We start from the raw sequence: 20,026 nt of genomic DNA, 5'->3' as shown, positions 1-20,026 counted from the left end.
TTATATAATTTTTTTCAAAAACTCTTTAGATTTTCTATCAACTGTATTTTAAATAGTATTACAAAACATATAGTAAAACAGTATTATATATTATATATATTATTATAAAAACATCATTAAAGCGACACTAACTGAAATAATAAATATAAATAGACAATAAAATATTAAAAAGAATTGGATATTATATATTATACAGACGTATAATGTATTGATATAATATCAGCCGTGAAGGGCCGGCCCAAGTCATCGGAGGGCTACAAAATCTAATAGGTATCGACTTTTGTCACTTTTGACCAAACCTTTATCAAATGAAATAAAGTAAAAAAATTGGGTAAAAGAGAAAATGAAAATCTAAAAGAAATTGAAGGCAAAGGCGCAAAGCCGCGTGATTCCAGTTTTTGAGAAGATGAGGAGACCGAATTCATCTTTTGGTAACATGACCTCACCAGTCAACGCTCTCACTCCATCTCCCTCAGATCCTAGCAGACCGACTTGTATGCGTATGACTTTGACTTTCATTCTCTTCTTCTCTGATCTGACTCATCGCTGATGCCTCCTGCTGCTCTCTCAAATACTTTATACCTCTCACAATATCTCGTTTTATACCTCTCATAATATCTCGTCGTTGCTCTGGTTCCAGTCGTCTCCGACCACAACCACAAGGTTTCTTCTTCTCTCTTTCCTCTTTGTTGCTTTTATTTCATATATTTTGTTCCTTTGTGTTTGTTGTTTCATTGTATTTCATAGTTCGCATAAACAAAATGTTTTTCTGTTTTTGACTTTTAGTTTACTGACAAATTATTTTGCTTTGTTTAGATGATTAGTTCTATTGCTACTCATCAACTTCAGGTTAGTATGTTTGTTAGGGGTAGAAATGGAAAAAACAGTTAATTAAATTGAGCTAAATATAGCTGGGGAATCTTTGGTGGTGGAAGGGCATTTTGGGTAATTTACGTTTTATAATTAGAGGTTAGCCTATATGCTGGGAAAAAATTGGGGGGGGGGGGGGGATATCATCTTTTTCTGAAATCTACTCTTGTACCTTGGGAGAGAACTAGACTCTCAAATTTCTAGCAATCATCAAAGTTTCATTTTGTATGCACCAAAATCATTGAGTATTGAGTAATATTTCCCAGAGTGTTATTACACTGCTTTTCTTTGTTTTAATCTTTGTATTCACTATTCAGTGAATTCTTGTTGATCTTATTTGAGAGGGTGATTTCATAGCAAAATTGTTAAAGACTTCAGGATTATTCGACATATTTTTTAAAAGAGTTGGGATTTTTTTGCTTTACTTTATGTTACTTTTTAACACTTACCAAATTTTACATGTTTCATATTATTGACGTCATCTTGAAGAAGAAGGTGCTAAGTGTTATCGGTAGGTGGCAATGGGTTGACCTAGGTTGGGTTCTGGTTCAACCCATTTAATAATTGGATTGAAAATTTCAACCCAACCCAACCTGTTTATTTAAATGGGTTGATATTTCCAACCCAACCCAACCTTTTAGATAAATGGGTTGTCACCGGGTTGACTTGTTTATGTAGTTCTTGACCCAACCTATTAAATAAATGGGTTAAACTTGGGTTAACCCATTTAAAATCAATTAAATAAATTATATAATTAAATATTACTGTATACCACTTAAATTATAAAACATAAATAAAACGTCATAGTTATGAGTGACAAAAGCACAATCCTAATTCATAAATACAAATAAATTGTTCAAATAACATTAAAAATGTTTAGTTTCACAGTGATTTTGGAGAGTAACCAGTATTATCGGCGCTAAAAAAATGATGGAAATTAGGATTGAATTTTATTAAACATAGATAATAATAATGCAACATTATAATTTACAAATTAATACTTTGATTAATACATGATAATATTCAAATAATATCAAATTAAATATATATATTAAAGTTAAATGGGTTGATGGGTTGATAATTTTACCCAACCCAACCTATTTAATTAAATGGGTTAGACGGGTTGACCCATTTAAGTTAAATGGGTTGAAAATCTCAACCCAACCCGCTAATTTTGGGTTGGGTTGGCGGGTTGGGTCGATTTTTGCAGCTCTAATTGGTATGATTAGCAAACAAAAAAGAAACAAAAGCATATTCCAGATTTCATCATTCTATGCTTAAGTATTGTTTATTAACATTACAGTTTGAAATATTTGGAGCTCAAAATAGAAAACAAAAGAAATGACAACAGGACATTGTTAATTTCTAACAAGGATCTATAAATAAATGTTACATTCTAGGAGCTAATAAGTTTTTGTTTGTATGAATGAGCTTGCTAATAGAAAGTAACTGTCTTATATCTGTTTGTTGTAGTTCTATCATCTATGGTATAAAAATGGGCATATCTTTTCGTCCCGGGCATCAAATTCCTTAGGACGAGCCTGACATCAAGATAGCTTATTGGTGATCACTTGGTAATAAAACACTCCAAAATAGAGTTGACCGGATCTCACATACTTCAATCTCAGGTAGCCTGTAATATTACTCTCTAAAACTGTAAAACCAACAACATGCGTTTGAAAAATGTTAGGTTAAGCTTGGTATGTCATTTGTTGATCTCTTGGTGCACCTAAACAAAAAGAAATGACACATTATCCATTATTTAATTGGGGTAAAAAAAGACAAGACCACAAAAGGGAAGGTCATTTGTCAAAACTTGATGTGATTCTTATTTAAGTAGGTGTAGTTTTTTTTTAAGGTACGTTCAAGCTATTGCATACAACTTTTTCCATCGGTCATGGAACATTTTGATCACCTCAAAATTCGAATGGAAGACATAATATCTGCCACTGGAAACTTTAGTCACGACAGACTAATCGGACGTGGTGGGTTCGGTCCGGTGTACAAAGGAGAACTCTCACTTTCAACACCAACCATGGTAGCTTTCAAGCGCTTAGACCGTAGACTGGGTCAAGGGAACACTGAGTTTTGGAAGGAGATCACAATGCTTTCCGAATTAAAACATGCAAATCTAGTTTCTCTCATGCACTTTTGCATTCAGGGCGATGAGAGAGTCCTTGTGTACGAATATGCCTCTCGTGGAAGCCTTGATCGCTATATAAGTGATGTTAGTCTTACATGGACTCAACGCCTTGATATATGCCTTCAGGCTGCACGTGCGCTAAGGTACCTTCATGATCCAAAGAAACCTCAAGGAAGAGTTCTCCATCGTGATATTAAAAGCTCCAACATCCTTTTGGATGACAAGTGGACTCCTAAAGTTTCTGATTTTAGGTTGTCAAAGATTGGCGTATCAAACCAACCACACACTGTTGTTGTCTCCAATCCCGTTGGCACAGTTGGATATTGTGATCCGTTGTATTGGGAAATGGGCTTTCTATCAAAAGAGTCTGACGTGTATTCCTTTGGAGTGGTGCTCTTTGAAGTAATGTGCGGAAGTTTATGTACCGAGTATCGTAATGATAAACATACAAGTTTAGTAAGTTGGTGGAAAAAATGTTGTGATGAAAAGAAATTAGATGGTATTATCTTTCAACATATAAAGGAAGAAATAGAATGGGATTCTTTGATAACCTTTTCAACCATCGCCAATCAATGTACAAGTAGAGAGCGTAAAGAACGACCAACAATGGAAGAGATTGTGGAAGAACTTCAGATTGCACATGAACAACAGGTAATTAAGCATCTCATATTCTGTTTTTCAGAGAATACAAATCCTAAAACAAAATATTTCTGCAGAATATCAATAGCAACGTCCCTCTAATCGAGATGTCAGAGCGTGCTGTACCTCCACTATCCTACACATCCCAAAAGGAACTCATATCACTTCTTTCCAAAGGGATCCTTGTTGATGAGGGCAAAAGGGTAATTAACTATATATATGTATATATATATATATATATATATATATATATATATATATATATTAAAGGACATGGGAAGTTTCAACAGAAACTTCTCCCATTTATAATTTTACCACTTTACTATTACTTCTTTATAATTTTGCCACTAAAGTTTCAACAAACTTTTCCTCTTTACAATTTTGCCACTTTATTTTTAATTCTTTATATTTTTGCCACTAAACTTTCACTTTTACTTATTTACAACCCTTTTTCTTCACTTCTTTATAGTTTTCTCACTAAAGTTTCAACAAACTTTTCCTCTTTATAATTTTGCCACTTTATTTTCAATTCTTTATATTTTTGCCACTAAACTTTCACTTTTGTTTCTTTACAACCCTTTTTCTTTATTCTTTATCGTTTTTGTCTACCGTATTCTTCTATCATTTTTTTTTTCTAAAAAGATTCAGTTGTGACTTTTCTTAGATGTTTTTTTTTTCTCAAAAGTGCTCTGTTTCTTTAGTCCATTTACAGTCCTATTTTTCAACATTATTCTATTTTGATATTTTTTTTTCTTCTATTATCAAACCGAACTTTTTAACATTCAGACTTTCGTCACATATTTTCTAAAAAGTTGCCAAATTCAATCAATTTTCTTTATTCTTTGTAATTTTCGTCTATTATATTCTTCTACACTTTATTTTATTCTTTAAAAGAATGACCGGTGCAACGCACGGGCCTTTTCCTAGTTTGTATCATGTGATGTGTTCTTTCCAAGCAAAACATAGTTTATTGGAAGCTTTGTCACAGTTTCATATGATGACAAATAACATTTAGGATGCTTGTAATATAAAATACGAGTTTAAACAAACATATTAATGTGTTGTAAAGTCTCTCTCTCTCTCTCTCTCTCTCTCTCTCTCTTAATAAATTGCATGCTAATGGGTGTCAAATCAAAGTTTTCTTTTCTCAAACTAGCTCGACCATGAAAGAAGATATACTCCATCATTCATTTAAGGTTTTTTTTTTTTTTTTTTCAATAACCTTTGTCAAAGAAAGTCATATATCCGAGTCATCACTAAATTTACAGGTATTTTACTACTACATATATATAATTGATTACTAAAAGTAGAAAACTAAAGGCTGGTTAGGTTGATGCCTATTTGTTTAAGTTGTGTACCTTTTATGCAGTTAACGTTTGGATTTCATTAAACGAAATTTTACTTTCATACTAAACTGAATATGTTTATTTGGCAGTGGGTTACAATAAATAAAAACAAACAATTTCATGAAATGATATCTGCAGCAGAATGTATACATGGAGGGAGGTTTATTTGTCGCAGTGATGATTATTCAAGGTTAGTGACTTCTCTTAGTGAATGAGTATGTATATGCTGATTGGATATTTGGATTTAGTAAGATCTTTAAGAGTTTCATGCATCATCTATGAACACATCATATGTTAAATCCCTTATTTTTTTACTCTGTTTTAAATTAATAATAACTATTATTATTATCATTATTAGTTTGTTATTATATAATTAATAATTAATGTTCGTATTAATATCATTCTTCTGTTTTATTATATTACTAGGTTATAACCCGTGTTCCACACGGTTAACAAATTAAAATTACCTAGATAAAAACAAAAACATGGCCATTAATCATAATTTTACAAATACTTGTGGTGATATTTTATAGCAACATACTTCCATTCAAATGTGTGAAATACCATCTTACTTTGGTAGTTGGAGCTTCTATTGTGCTATATGTTTTGATTCATTTCTAAGTCCTAGGTACTTGATATATTTGTTTCCATCATCACTAACAGTTGTAGCTTATCTATCCTAACCCAATAAGGCATTCATGTAGTCTTGATGCGGTTGATAATTGGAAACAAATGTCTTAAATATAGTAACCTGCATTTAAATCATTATCCTATGTGCTCTAATGGAAAACAAAAGATTGTGGAAACACAAATTGCTTTACAAATGATGTAAATGCAAATAGATGTTACCTAGCCGCAATTAAAACAACAGTCATAGTTTTTCCTATTTTTGTTATGTATTGGACATCTTAGCAATAAAAACCATTGGTTCTCAAAGCATTCATGACTTATCTACAGTATGTTAATGAAAAGAGTCATGACTTCAATGATAAGATTAATAGATGACAGATGAAAATAAAAAATGATAAAAGTAAAGTTACCTATCCCAATGGTCATTATAGTATTGTGTTAGAACAAACATAAGTTGAAATCCTTAAAGTAATTATAAACAACAGTCACTTATCCAACTATTGGCACTAATCTCTACTGTGAAATACATATTTCTAACGTTAAAAAGAGAAAGTACTAACCTACTTGCGTGAATGGTCCTTATTTAAATATGTCTACATAAATGGTCCCTATGTGAAAATAATTAGTCACATAGAGGTCTTAATTTCTCTTTGCATAATTTCTCTTTGCATAAAAGTAAAGCATAAATGGAAATAAAAATAAAAGTATGATGCAATATTAGATACCAAAATGAAAGTACATTGCTATTTTTTGTAAATTAACATTTGGTGGTGATAATGTCATAATGAAGCTTTCATTGAGTTATGAAATTAACTATCTTCTAAAAATTAACTTTTTTTTTTTTTGTAATATAGCATCTACCTTCGAGTTCTAAAAAAATAGTTTGCATGAATGATTGAATGGTCCGTATTTAAATAAATTAACATAAATGGTATTGTACAAAAGTAATGCATAAATGGAAAAACAAAAATAAATGTATGATGTTATATTAGACAAAAAATGAAAATATATTGTCATTTTTTAAAAATTAACTTTTCATGTTTTATCATGAATCATCTATGAACACATCATATGTAAAATCCACTAAGGAATGAATGGTGCATTTCTCATGGAATGAGATTCTTTCTCCCGGCTTGGTTTTCATTCCATTGAGGAGGGGTGTTTTTTTTTTTTTTTTTTTTTTTTTTTCGAAATGGGATGATATATACTATAGTTATAAATTATGCTTATTCATATAATCTACAATTTTATATTGATCTTTATAAAGTTTTTAAAACTTCAATTAAGTATTTAAAAAAAAAAGTATTTTTAGTTATAATTGTAGTTAAAGATTTCATGGTATCGAGTTATTTTATTTTATAAATTTTTTTGATTCATAGATAATTCTCTTTTAACTTTTTGCGAAACATCAATTTGTATTTTGAGCGAAATGAAATATGCTTATTTGTAGTTTATTTGATTATTTATCTCTATTAAATTAATGTTTTTTTTATATAAAATAACATTATTTTTCTGTATCTGTCAGTTTTATTTTATTTAGGTTTCTTTTTATTAATAACAAACAACATGTTTGAATAACTCATCGTCTCATTCCATTCCATGGAAAACAGCCCTCCCTCATGGAATGAAAATCAGTCAGGAGAAGCAATCACATTGCTTAAGGAATGCTTTATTCCACACCTTTGTAGCAAACATTACAAACAAGATTTTTTTTCATTCTACCATAGTGCTCTATTCTATTCCTTCTTTAACTACTGCATACGAAACACTACCATAATGCTCCATTCCATTCCCTCTTTAATTATTTAAATACATGTGATTGCGATATCTGCAGGTTCTCAAATATTTTCATTTCATTTTCCTCTGATTTCAAAGTAGAAGTGAGGACTCGATTCTTGTCACCACATGTAGCTTACACCATAAACCTTGTCTTCAAACATGAAATTAACAAGCATGGGATATATGTACCCTTCTTATACAAATTGGAAGAGGAGACACATTATTCAAAGTCACACGCTGTGCAATTGAGAAAAGATGGGTGGCTAATGGCTGAATTATATCGGTTTACTAGTTACAGAGAGGAACATGAATTCAAAATTGAGTTCTTACAATTTGCTATTACAAGTCGTTGGCGTCATTTAGAAGGCATTGAATTTCGACCCGTGGAGCATGTAAGTTGTTGACAAAATGCATTAGGTTTTATCTGTTATTACCCAAGTTTATTATAGTTTCAAGTTTTAGCTTTTTTTCAAAATTATACCCTGAACAGTGGCGGATCCAGAACCAAATCTAACCGGGGTCCAAAAAATACAAAAAATTATAAAATTCTGAAAATGTAATGTATTTTTGGGTTTTTGAAGTAAAAAAAAATGTCAATGAGGGTATTTAATGTAAAAGTGGGTGCCAAAGAGGGTTTTTTTTGTAAAACTTGGATTTTTGGAAGACTATTTAGTAGTAAAAATTGTGGGGCCCACCTCCAAGTGGGGTCCATGCACCCCACTTAAAGGGGCTAGATCCGCTACTGACCCTGAATACCTATACATTTTGGAGTGAAATAAAGGTCATCAGATAATGTAAATACACAAATCAAGATAATGAAATTTACATCAATATAAGGCTTTATATGTGTAATTAATAGGAACTATTTTCCTTATAATGTGATTTAATTGAATTTAACACAAGTATACATGGAGATCGAAAGGGCAAACATATGAGGCGAAGATCTGGTTTGGACACCGAGTTGGAACAAAAGATGACACTAGATTATATGGATTTAATCAAGTTGTCAAAAGATAATTTACAGTGGACAACTAAGAAGGATTTATACTTTCTTCTTCGCAAAGGCTTTCTTATCCACGAGGGTGAAAAGGTATCTTTCTATTCTATAAGTGCTTGAAATATTGTTTCTTTAACGATCATAATTAAATTAAGAAACAAACTAACGAGAAACTAGAGAAACAAAGAGTTACATATTAGCTAGAGGGGTTACAACACAAATTAATCCACCTAAGTTTCTATTCTTTAGTCTATTAATCAACAATAACGTCACTTGAACCTCATCTACCAAGAGCGGAGTAAAGAGATGTCGTTGGAATGAACTCTCATGTTCCTAGAATTCGATTCGACCATTTAAAGAAAATATCACAACCTCTTTAAGTGCTTTTTGGATGTTTGGTGAAACCTATGTGACGAGAGACGGAGAACAAATCCTCAATATAAATCATCGGAGGAAACAACACACCTAACCAAACCAAACCATCTGAATAAAGAAATCCAAAAATCTTTAATAATAGGGCAACGTATGAAGTGATGGACTTTGGTCTCGTCATGGACATTTCATGGGCAACCAATAAAAGAAATAAAACCACACATTTTTTCAAGATCGACCCTTGTAGGGAACGCTCTAGCCACTCTCTATAAATAGTTGTTGACTTTTCCCATAATTGGCTTATTCCATCTAAACTCTCTCCCTCTTTGCTTTAACAAGAAACCGTTATTTGTAATATTTAAGAGATAAAATTGAAAAAAACGCCAGAAGTATTCAAAGCCTAACTTTCGAAAGTAAAAAACGTATTACATAGATTAGAGAGCGACGTTAAATCTTCCATCTCTTGATCACTCAAGGCATTCTCCATTTCTATTTATGACACCCCTATCATTTTTGCATGGCGTCTAGCTTACCGAAGAACTATGATTCACATGCAAAGCAAAAAGTCTAGGGAAGTGAGAATCCAACACACATGCCATATTTTAGTCCAAAAGTCTAATGCTATCTCCTTTACCCACTAATCTAGAAAATAAATCAAAAAACAATATATTAAAATCCTTTATAGTTTTCGTTAAACTCAAGATATAACCCCACATTCTACCTTTAACGACATGTTTGAGTTCATACCAAATCATAAACCATGAATAGCGGCAATAACATCTTTCTATATTGCATCATTCTTCGTACAAATTCTCCACCACCATTTCCCTTAAAACATGAGATTTTTAGCATGAAGACTATCAATACCAGGTTTTTTTTCTTTATCGACGAGCATTTTTGTCATTAGACCGAAGCCATTTAATTGCAAGTCGACCCTTCCCGAAAGATCTCTAACTGAATACTTGCCAAGTCTTTAATAACATTGATGGATGTTTTGAAGAACGAAGAAAAAGTAAATCCTTAGGCTGCCTAAGACTGCTTTAGAGAACCATTAACAAGCATCACCCCTTTTTCCACCTTAAGCTCCAGCTTTAGAGAACCATTAACAAGCATCAAGGACCTTCCCGAAGAAAGGCTTTCTCAAGATATCCCTCATTAAGATTATTGAAGCTTTCTATCTTTCGGAAAAAAAGAGTATTGAAGCTTTCTCAAGGTTTGTTTTTAAGATGAGAAATTTACACTTGGATTTTTTAGCCTACAACACCACTTCTTTAGCCATCAATGGATTATAAAAAATGTTACGGTCCAATAAGAAGCTAGATTGTTTTTACAAATTCACGTAGCTAATGACCAATTTAAAATGATAAGCTAGTTTTCTTGGCTATAGTTTTGATTAAGACATCCGCTTTTACAAATTTATGTAGATGATGTTTTCTAGTTACGCATTGCTCCACAGTCACGCTTTTTTTAAACCAAGGCACAACACATACATGTTTATTACATTACAAAAAATTGATGCCTAGATGATTGGACTGAATGGCTATTTACAAGCAACAAGAACCAAAGGATAACTTCAAACAGATTCCTGATTAATAATCCAAAAATTGTCTAACAAATAAAAGAATCGAAATACTTATAAGGAGGAGAAGAGAAGCTTCCTTCCTTAACCATAGGAGATAAGAATTGATTAGGATAAGATTCGAAATTAAAAAAAAATAAGTTTTTGAAATCAATTATCTAAATCAAATCTCAAAAAAAGAAGTTTTCAAACATAAAAGAATAGGAAAACACAATTTTGAGGTTCTAAACGGATACAAATGGTTGAAAAACACCACACATCATGCCAAAGACATAAGTTTTTTTTAATCGGCTCATATTATATGTGTGTGAATTTCGTCCAATTCCGAGCTGTCAAATCACTTCGGCATATTTGTTGATGATGTAATCACTCTTCCATTCCTACTAGTGTTTGGCATCATCAAGCCATGCATTATCACTTGTACCACATGCATCATCCACCACCTCTTGAAAAGGACTCGTCCTCGAGTCTACTTCATCATCAAAATCCCCATGAAAGGTGACAATTTGCAACATTGAACGTAGCTGACACGTTGTAATGGCCTGACAACTTGATCTTGTAAGCATTGGCTTTGATTTTCTTCAAAAATACGAAAAGGACCATCAGTCCTAGGGTGGAGCTTACTAAAGTGTATGTTCGACAATTTCTCTTGCCTCAAATATATCCACACATCACTTTCTCGATAAACAACCTACTTGTGATGTTTATTAGCACAATCAACATATTGTTTGTTATGCTTCTCAATCTGCATGCAAACGTGCTAGTGAAGCTTTTTAATTTGACTCGACTCCTCGTCACCACCTTCAACACTAAAATGATCAACAATAGTTAGAGATACATTATCTTAAATGGGATCTTGCTCGTAGTTCGTTTAATTGATCGATTATAAGCAAATTCTCTCTGTGGAAGAGTGAGATCACACTGTGTAGGACCGTCGCAAATTAAGTTTCCTTATAAATTTCTCAAACTATGATTCACAACTTCGGTTTGATCATCAGTTTGTAAATGGTGAGAACTTGAACTGCAACTTTGATGTCTACAAGGTACACCAAAAGTGGCTCATAGACTTTACATCTTGATTAGAAGTAAGTGTCTTAGGAATGCCATGCAACTTGACAATCTCTACAAAGTATATACGAGCCACTTGACACTTGGAGGAGGGCACAAAATATCCATTTTTGAATATCACATCTTCCCACAGAGCGGTAGGGACGGGAAGAGGGTTTACAACCCGACGTTGCTTCCATAAGTTTTGGTCAAATGACAAACACGATAGCTTCCATTGTTTCTTCACATGATCTGACCAAAGAAAGAGTGGCATGTTTCCTCATTCTGATGGCTGCCACTTTCACCTTAAAGTGTTCCGATATGTCTCGTAGATTAAACACCTGCTCAATGGTGCTTAACCATTCACTGAATTTGTCAGTTTAGCATGCTCGTGAACTTAAAGAATCTCAACCTTCACACAGTATTCCTCAACGAATCACCATGATATCCTCTCTCACAGCGATCTCGTCTTGGCCCGCTAAAATGATTAACCTCCTTGTAGTTGTTACCCCGGACGCTTGGTTTTGATTCAGTCTCTTCATCCGACGAGTCTTAATGCAACAACCCGAGTTCTTGTATTCGTCGTTGCAAGAATTCGATCTCTATGTCATGTGGATCATGCATATCAGCTCTGTCATTCCATGGATCACGTCCACCATCGCGACAATTGCTCTAATACCAAATGATTCCTATACAATCGGATTATGACCAATTACAAGCAACGAGGACACACAAAGAACAAAGATAACTCCAAACGGATTCTGAATTGATAATCGCAAAATTGTACAAAGGAAACAAAATTCTTATGAGGAGAAGATAATCTTCCTTCCTTCAACCCTAGGAAATCAGAATTAATTAGGATAAGGTTCCTAATTAATTATCTAAATCTAATATGAAAAAATAAAGTTTACGAGAAAAAAAAACAGAAAAATGCAATTTTGAGTTCTTAAACTATCCTGAATTGCCAAAAAAACACCGCACGTCATGGAAAAGGGATGAGTTTTCTTAATCAGCTAATTTTACATGTCGTATGTGAATTTCGTCCAATTCCGAGCTGTCGGATCACATCGGCGGATTTGTTGCTGATGTCATTACATTTCCATTCCTACTAGTACTGACATTGTCAAGTCATGCATTAGCATTTGTTCCATCTGCATCAAAAATATTACCCACTGTCCACGTTCCCTTTGTAACTAAAAAAGCCATTCTTATTACAAATCAACGATATCGAGAAAAAGGTAACCACCGAAGGAAAGGACAAGTACTGAATTTCATCTGCTCAGCCTTGCTTCCGTCTCTCCACTTTCTTTCACTCCGATACCTAGTTTTCGTTTTTCATGCTTGAAATGTTGTAATAGTTGATCTTTAAAGATACATATCATCACATTCATGAAGTATATCTTAATGATTAATATAATTTACAAAAGTTTTGTCCCTTTATTATCTAACTAGAATTTTGATAATTGTTTACATTGATCAGTGGATTTCTATTAGCAAAAATATGAAGAAACGTCTAATGATATCTGCTAGATCCATTCTGATAGAGCGCGACTGGATATGGAAGTCTCAACCAGAATCAAGGTTTTCACTCTTTTTCTCAACAACTTTGTTTAGTTTAATAATACTTGATCATACCAGGTAATGGTGCAAGTTGTACAAATTGATGATGATCCTTATTAATTAAAAGGGGTATTAAATTGAATAATGTGCATGCCATATCAATTTCTTATTTACAGGACTCCAAAATGTTCACGAAAGAAGTTTGCTATTCATTTTAAAGTCGGGTATAGTTAGTATACATTATGTTTTACCATATAATAAAGCATGCATGGTTGTCTCAAACAACCGAAATTACCATTTTGTTGTATTAGAAAGTTACAAAGAGAATGTGAAAATGTTTACGCATACTACATACAATCCCATGTGTGGTATGCTTCATCATGCTATTCTAGAATTTATAAACATTCATATATTTTTTACTATTCTACAGATTCGAAGTGGTAGCTGAGTCTCTTGACAATCACAAGTTGACCATTGATTTTCAAATCAAATCGGAATCGTTGACCCTTGAGACAAGTTATTCTTGTCATCTCATATACAGACTACCAGAACAATATTCTTTGCTTGAGGATTACATAACATTTCGGAGTACGGGATCAATTAATTATGTTCAATCTTTCTATTTAGTCCATGCTCCTCCAAGCCCTATTATCCGATCCATAGCTGATGAAAAGTACGACTTGCCATCACACTCCCGCAAAATAAAAGGTTATCCGAAAATGAGGAAGGATGGTTGGATGGACCTTACATTGTGTGAAGTTTCAACCAAAGACACAGAAGTTATTAAAATGCGTCTTGAATGTCGTGGATCTAAAGTTACACAGTTTGTTGGCCTTGTTATTCAAGGGATAGAGTTTAAGCCGTTGTAAATGCCATTTTCTCTTCGTTATTCATGTTGTGTTAACAATATTACCAATGGAAAGAAATTAAGTAAGGTCCCCTATATTATTATTTAATAAGGAGTTTATTTTTGATTTTTTGTGAACAGTAGTTATATCTAACCATCACTACTAGGAAAACCGAAATATTGACAATCTTTTTATCAACAAACTGAATTCTGTTGCTAAATATCAACATATCAATGTCTTTAGCTACAAAGGTAGACGAGCTAAATTTCAATTCAACAATGAATAATCCAATGGTAAAATGGTATCTATATATTGAAATTTTGGAGGGAAAAGTATTCAAGGTGTGAAAATTACAACTAAGAGATTTAAATGTTGTTTAAATGTAAAACCAGGTGTTAATATGAAAACGAGGACGACAATTCAATATGGAAATTTCCCTACGTAAGAATTAAGATATGTTGAGAAAATTGAATAAAAAGTTCACCATATGGGTAACACTTGAATTTTAGCAACTTTTGCGGCGAAGATGTGAAAATAGAAAGTTGAGACATGATAATCATATTAGGAGGTTTTAGTGAAGTGATACATTAGAGAAATTCAAAGGTGAAATTAGATGTGTGGTAAAGAGAAGCATTGAATCCATAAATTTAATCTCACAAGGAAAAACACATCCCCATTTTACTCACGTTTGAGTTTTGGATCGAACAATTATGAAATCACGATTGGATTTCAAAATTATATTTTGATTAGTGTTAGAACGATGACTCTAATGCTTAAGTCCCTCCCTAGCATGTACCACTCAAATTAGTTCTTAGGCTCCAAGGTGTGGTGCGGGAAAGGGTGAGGGGAGCCGGAACCACACCCTACTACACTACACCGGGGGTGCAGTTTAGGCAGTGCAGGGAAAGTGTGAGGGGAGGGTACACCGCCCTCTCTTTCCTCATGTGATTGGTCGGCTCTATTTTATATATTTTCTTTATTGTTTTTAGTTTTTAATATATATATATATATATATATATATATATATATATATATATATATATATATATATATATATATATATATATATATATATAGGTAGAAGTTCATTTGAGACCACCTATATTTTGTGAGACATAGGGACCAAATCTTAGTCATTGATCAAATTTGATCTTGTGGTTCAAAAAAAACCCTGATTAAAGCGCTTAATTAAACACTCAAGGGTAGATTAGTCAGCTTTTAATCATATAATGAAATCCCCTGATTTACATGATCTTTCCTTAATCAACGTAACAAAATCAGATTCGCTCTTTCATCCGTTGATTTCCTCATATGGTTTTCTCAACCGCAACAATATTTTGATTGAATGAGAAGCAAAAAACTTGAGTTTTGTACGTTAATTGTCACTCACGCTGCGATGATTTGTGATTTTACAGGCTTATTGAAAGAGATTTCAACAATTGATCAGTAGTTCACATCGATTTCAAGCTTTCACGAGCGACTGATCATCAGTTGATATCTTCGATTGAGATCGTTTTCAGCAATTGGAGGTTTCATCGGAATCAGATCTTATCCCATTCATTTGATGATTTTCAACTTCAGAACTAGATTGAAATTGATTTTTCACCAAAATACGCTTTCATCAAGTTACATAAACCGATGTTAGCAATTGATCATAAGATTCATATCGCTTTCAGCATTTTCAAGCTTCGATTTAGCTTCCTGGTAAGCGCTTTCAACTATTCATCATCATCGTCATCAGACCGAGATCGATTTTCAGCCCCTTCAAGCTTTGATTTTTACTCCTAGATCTTAAATTTTCAATCTAATAATGTATATACAAAACAGTTACTGTTCTCTAGCAAATTCTCTTAAACTATACATGCATTCTATGTGTTTGATGAAAATCCTGAATGAACAAAGAGTTTGATGTATCATTCCTCTTTCCCACGACTAATGTCTTCTTTAAGAATTGGAGTATACTTCTTAAAATATGAGTCACAATTGGTATAAAACAATGTAATGTTAACTACTTTTATTATATTTACCATAGTTTTGTTATAACATGTTTTTTTTTGTCAAACATAAAAATACTGGAGATGTCTTTTTAGCATAGTTTGGTTTGAATATGCTCTTGTTAAGTTGCAGAAAAGGATTGTGCTAAAGAAAAGACTATATGCTCTTAAATTTACCATATGTAAATTCAGGTGCATGATATACATCAGATGTTTTTAGAATATGATCATTATTATAGTTTTTTTAAATTTTTTTTTCCATCAAACACAAAAGGTTGGATGTCTCTTTTAGCAATGTTTATTATTCTTATTAATGTGCAGTAAGGGGATGTACTAAGAAAGATTATTAAATTCAGAGTATTTTTTGTCAGTGTTTACATTGTGTCTTGTATGATTAATTACATTACATAATACATTATTATGATGTATAATCACTCATAGACTTCATTTTCAGATCTTTGATTGTATCCATACTTGATTCTAACAATTATTTCATTTATGGTTGCAGATAGTTGTAACTGATGAAGCTCAACTTGAAAGGAACTTGAATATTTCAAGCTATAAGTTTTCAACTACACGTGTCAAAATTAATAAATATGTAATAGATTTTATATGTCACAAACATGTAATATTTTTTATGGCTTTTGGTGCATTGTTATTTGACTATAACTTTGTAAGACCCTTTTGAGATTATTCATATTCATCCCTTTATCTAACATGACAACCCAATGATCGAGTTTTATGGTTTTCAAATTATCAGTGTTTATCTAATCATTGGGATTCTTTGTTTTAGTTTCATCCACTATGTTGGCTTTTGATACTGTTATTTTATTCGATTCATTTGAATAAACAAAATTAATGTAATATATTTAGAATTCAACTATAATATGAAAATTATACCATAATAAACAACACATTAATCATTAAACTAACAATATCCTTGTAACTTTAATTTTTAATTTTAGAATATTACGTATTCTAATATCAGAATATGAACGTAATTTAAAAATATGACACATACTTTAAGAATATGAAAAATAATTTCAAAATATTTCACATTACTTAACTGTTAATCAAGTACTCTCACAATATTTCACAAAAGATATTCAAACCAAGTTGTTTTCAACAAAAAACAGACTATCTAAAATCATATATTACATATTATATAACAAAAACGTTAGAAGCAAGTTGTTTCCAATAAAACCAGAATATCTAAAATGATAACATGACACATATTTTCATAATATTTCACATTACCTTACAGTATGTCAAGTGCTATCACAATATTACACATTACTTTAGTGAAAGAATTAAAGCAAGTAGTTTCTAACAGAATAACATCTAATATAAAAAAGCAACAAATGACTCGTCAAATCATATGTGTATAATATCAAGTTATCAAGTAGAAATTTATAATATTAGAATCCTTACATAGCATAATTACATATTACACATTACAAAATATTATAATAATAGACTTTAATATCAGAATATTGCACACAATTTCGAAATATTACATCTTAACAAACTAATATTAAATATGGAACATTTAGAATAACTAGAATAATAACATATCAATAAGTATTAGAAAACCCAAATTTTAATTAGGTATTATTCTATCAGAATACTCTACATGTAACTTATAATATCCTACAACATTATTTTGTTAGAATATTCTAAATATAAGTTTTGAAAATAGATAACATATAACATTATTCTACTAGAATATTTTACATATACACATTATTTTCACTTAATATATCAACTTATTTAATTGAAAACATAGAACATTATTCTATTAGAATATTCTAGTTATACACTTATAAGAACAAACAACATATAATATTAGAATACTAGACTATTATACATCTGTGTATTATAACATAAAACATATAATATTACCCTAACATAATATTCATAGTAATCAACTTAAAACAAATCAGCTTTTACAAATTAGAATATTCTAATTGTAATATTATAGTTCTATACAAGTTACCGATCAAACTATAACATTATTTCGTAAAAATATTCTATATGTACATACAACATATTTTATTCTTTTAGAATATTCTAATTTTATACATGTTTGCAGTTAGCCTATAATTTTTGATAGCAAATAACACATAACATTATTCTATTAAAATAACATACATCTCCTTTTTATAATGACAAACATAGAATATTATTTTATTATAATATTGTACATACAAACTTTAATTTTAAGCTTATCTAGTATGTGAAAGATATTACTAACATTATACGACATTAACTACAAATTTCATGTATTATTATTTATAGCATAACTGTTCTTGAACCATAATATCATTTTATTAAACATTCACCAATATTTAAACCTTCAGACCATAACTACTGTTTACCAAAGATTCAACTGTTCATGTTGTTCAAAATATAGAAAACATAGCTGCAATTCAAAAAAAGGAAAATCTATATTTATTAACCATTAAACACTTCTAAATATTTTATCAATTCAACAGTCGTCATTCCATTTCTTCCCTTTTTGCTCCAAGTTAAGATGTTTTGCTTGATCACATTTTCCAAACTCCAAAAGAATTATTATACATGAACATTATTCCAAAAGAATTATTATACATGAACATACAACCTATAAAATTATTCTATCAGAATATTCTATATACATAGTAAATAAGTCTTATTAACATTACATATATCTATAAATTATAATATCATTTTTTTTTGTAAAAAGGTCATTACATATAAATCTATAAAAACCAACAAAATTTAACACTATTCTAATAGAATGTTCGAAATGTCAATTTTTTTGAGACCGTAAGACCATGAGACCACTTATCTCTAGTGAAATATTCTAATATTTCAGTGTTCATAAAAATATAATATATGTAATATTCTAATATTCTAAAACATAGAACATTATTCAAATAAAATTATTATATATGAACATACAACCTATAAACTTATTCTATTAGAATATTCCTCATATACACAGTAAGTAAGTTTTATTAACATTACATATATCTATAAATTCTAAAATATTATTGTAAAAAGGTCATTACATATAAATCTATAAAATCAACATTTAACATTATTCTATAGAATATTATAAATGTGCAGAAAACCTATAACATTACTCTATTATAATATTGTACATGAACTATAACAAAAAATGAACATTTGATCATAAAAAGTATGATATTTTAGATTGGTCAAAGCATAACTATTTTTTAACCATGACTATTATTCTGTGAAACATTCACTGGCCATTGAAACAACCATAGCTATTGTTCAAAACTAAAAAACGATAACCAATATTCAAACGAACAAAACACTACCATGTCATTCATAATCAAAGACTTTCAAATATTCCAAAAAATTATTCATGTCCTTCCAGTATGTTTCTTGCATCGTTCCATTCCCTCATCATTTTTAATGACCATCCTTATCAACCTTTCCCTATTCCTTTGATTCGTCAGTTACTTTCTTATGGAATTGGAATCTGATTGGTCAAAGCATAACTATTTTGTATGCTTCTTATTCTGCAGAAACCTTCTTTACCCAAGTCAATATTTCACATTTCCACTTACTGTTCCAGAATAAATTTCCATCTGTCGCATTAAGAACACATCAGAATCGCATTAAGAACACATCAAAATAAATTTCATTAGCTTTCAATGTGTATCAAAAACTAATCCTAGCTACAGTAAATAATTTCAAAAGTATTTAACCGAAACTAAAATAAAGAAGTTCATTTCTAGCCCAAGCTATAGTGAATCTGCATTAAACACTAACCATAGCTACAATATAAATTCCAGAAAAGTAATTCCGAAATTAGAATAAATTGTTTAACAACTTCCTAAAGCCTATTACAAGAGATGATTTAGAATCTACATTATGTAGAATCTAAATCTGAATCTAATATTATCAAACTAAAACATAAAGAGATGAATTCAATTATGTCAGGATAGAATAACAAATTCTCAAAATGTATTTTAGTTTTGACTTATCAAAGTAAGCAGTAACATCTGGTTAATCAATAAAATAACATCTTAAATCAAATTTATGAAGTAACACCTAACTTTACAAATCATAATACCTAGAATATTAAGTTACCAAAGACTATTTTACTAATATTTTTACTGGATCATCTAACTTATCAAACAAAGTAACATCTGAGTCAAATTAAGAAGTACCATATTACTTATCAAACTAGAATACTTAGAATATC

The 20,026-nt window shown here is 31.0% G+C and overlaps 1 protein-coding gene across 4 annotated transcripts; it reads left to right on the top strand.

Annotated features, from left to right (window-relative positions):
• Window positions 1–334: 334 nt before the first annotated feature.
• On the top strand, window positions 335–13,921 carry LOC145136640 (uncharacterized). Of its 4 annotated transcripts, none has more exons than XM_079070753.1 (9): window positions 335–663; window positions 2,344–2,498; window positions 2,729–3,664; window positions 3,730–3,855; window positions 5,088–5,188; window positions 7,463–7,799; window positions 8,330–8,497; window positions 12,883–12,983; window positions 13,393–13,921. In XM_079070753.1, exons 3-9 carry the CDS (start codon window positions 2,768–2,770, stop codon window positions 13,829–13,831), a joined length of 2,169 nt encoding a protein of 722 aa, XP_078926879.1. In that variant the 5' UTR covers window positions 335–663; window positions 2,344–2,498; window positions 2,729–2,767; the 3' UTR covers window positions 13,832–13,921. The 4 variants fall into 4 exon arrangements, with proteins under 4 accessions (XP_078926879.1, XP_078926878.1, XP_078926880.1 ...); XM_079070752.1 differs by having other exon boundaries at window positions 2,717–3,664; XM_079070754.1 differs by having other exon boundaries at window positions 2,711–3,664.
• The last annotated feature ends 6,105 nt before the right edge of the window (window positions 13,922–20,026 follow it).

Source organism: Lactuca virosa, chromosome 9 (genome assembly GCF_052849685.1).
Source record: "Lactuca virosa cultivar CGN04683 chromosome 9, Lactuca_virosa_CGN04683_v6, whole genome shotgun sequence".
Lineage (NCBI taxonomy): Eukaryota > Viridiplantae > Streptophyta > Magnoliopsida > Asterales > Asteraceae > Lactuca > Lactuca virosa.
This window is presented reverse-complemented; position numbering and strand designations above follow the sequence as displayed.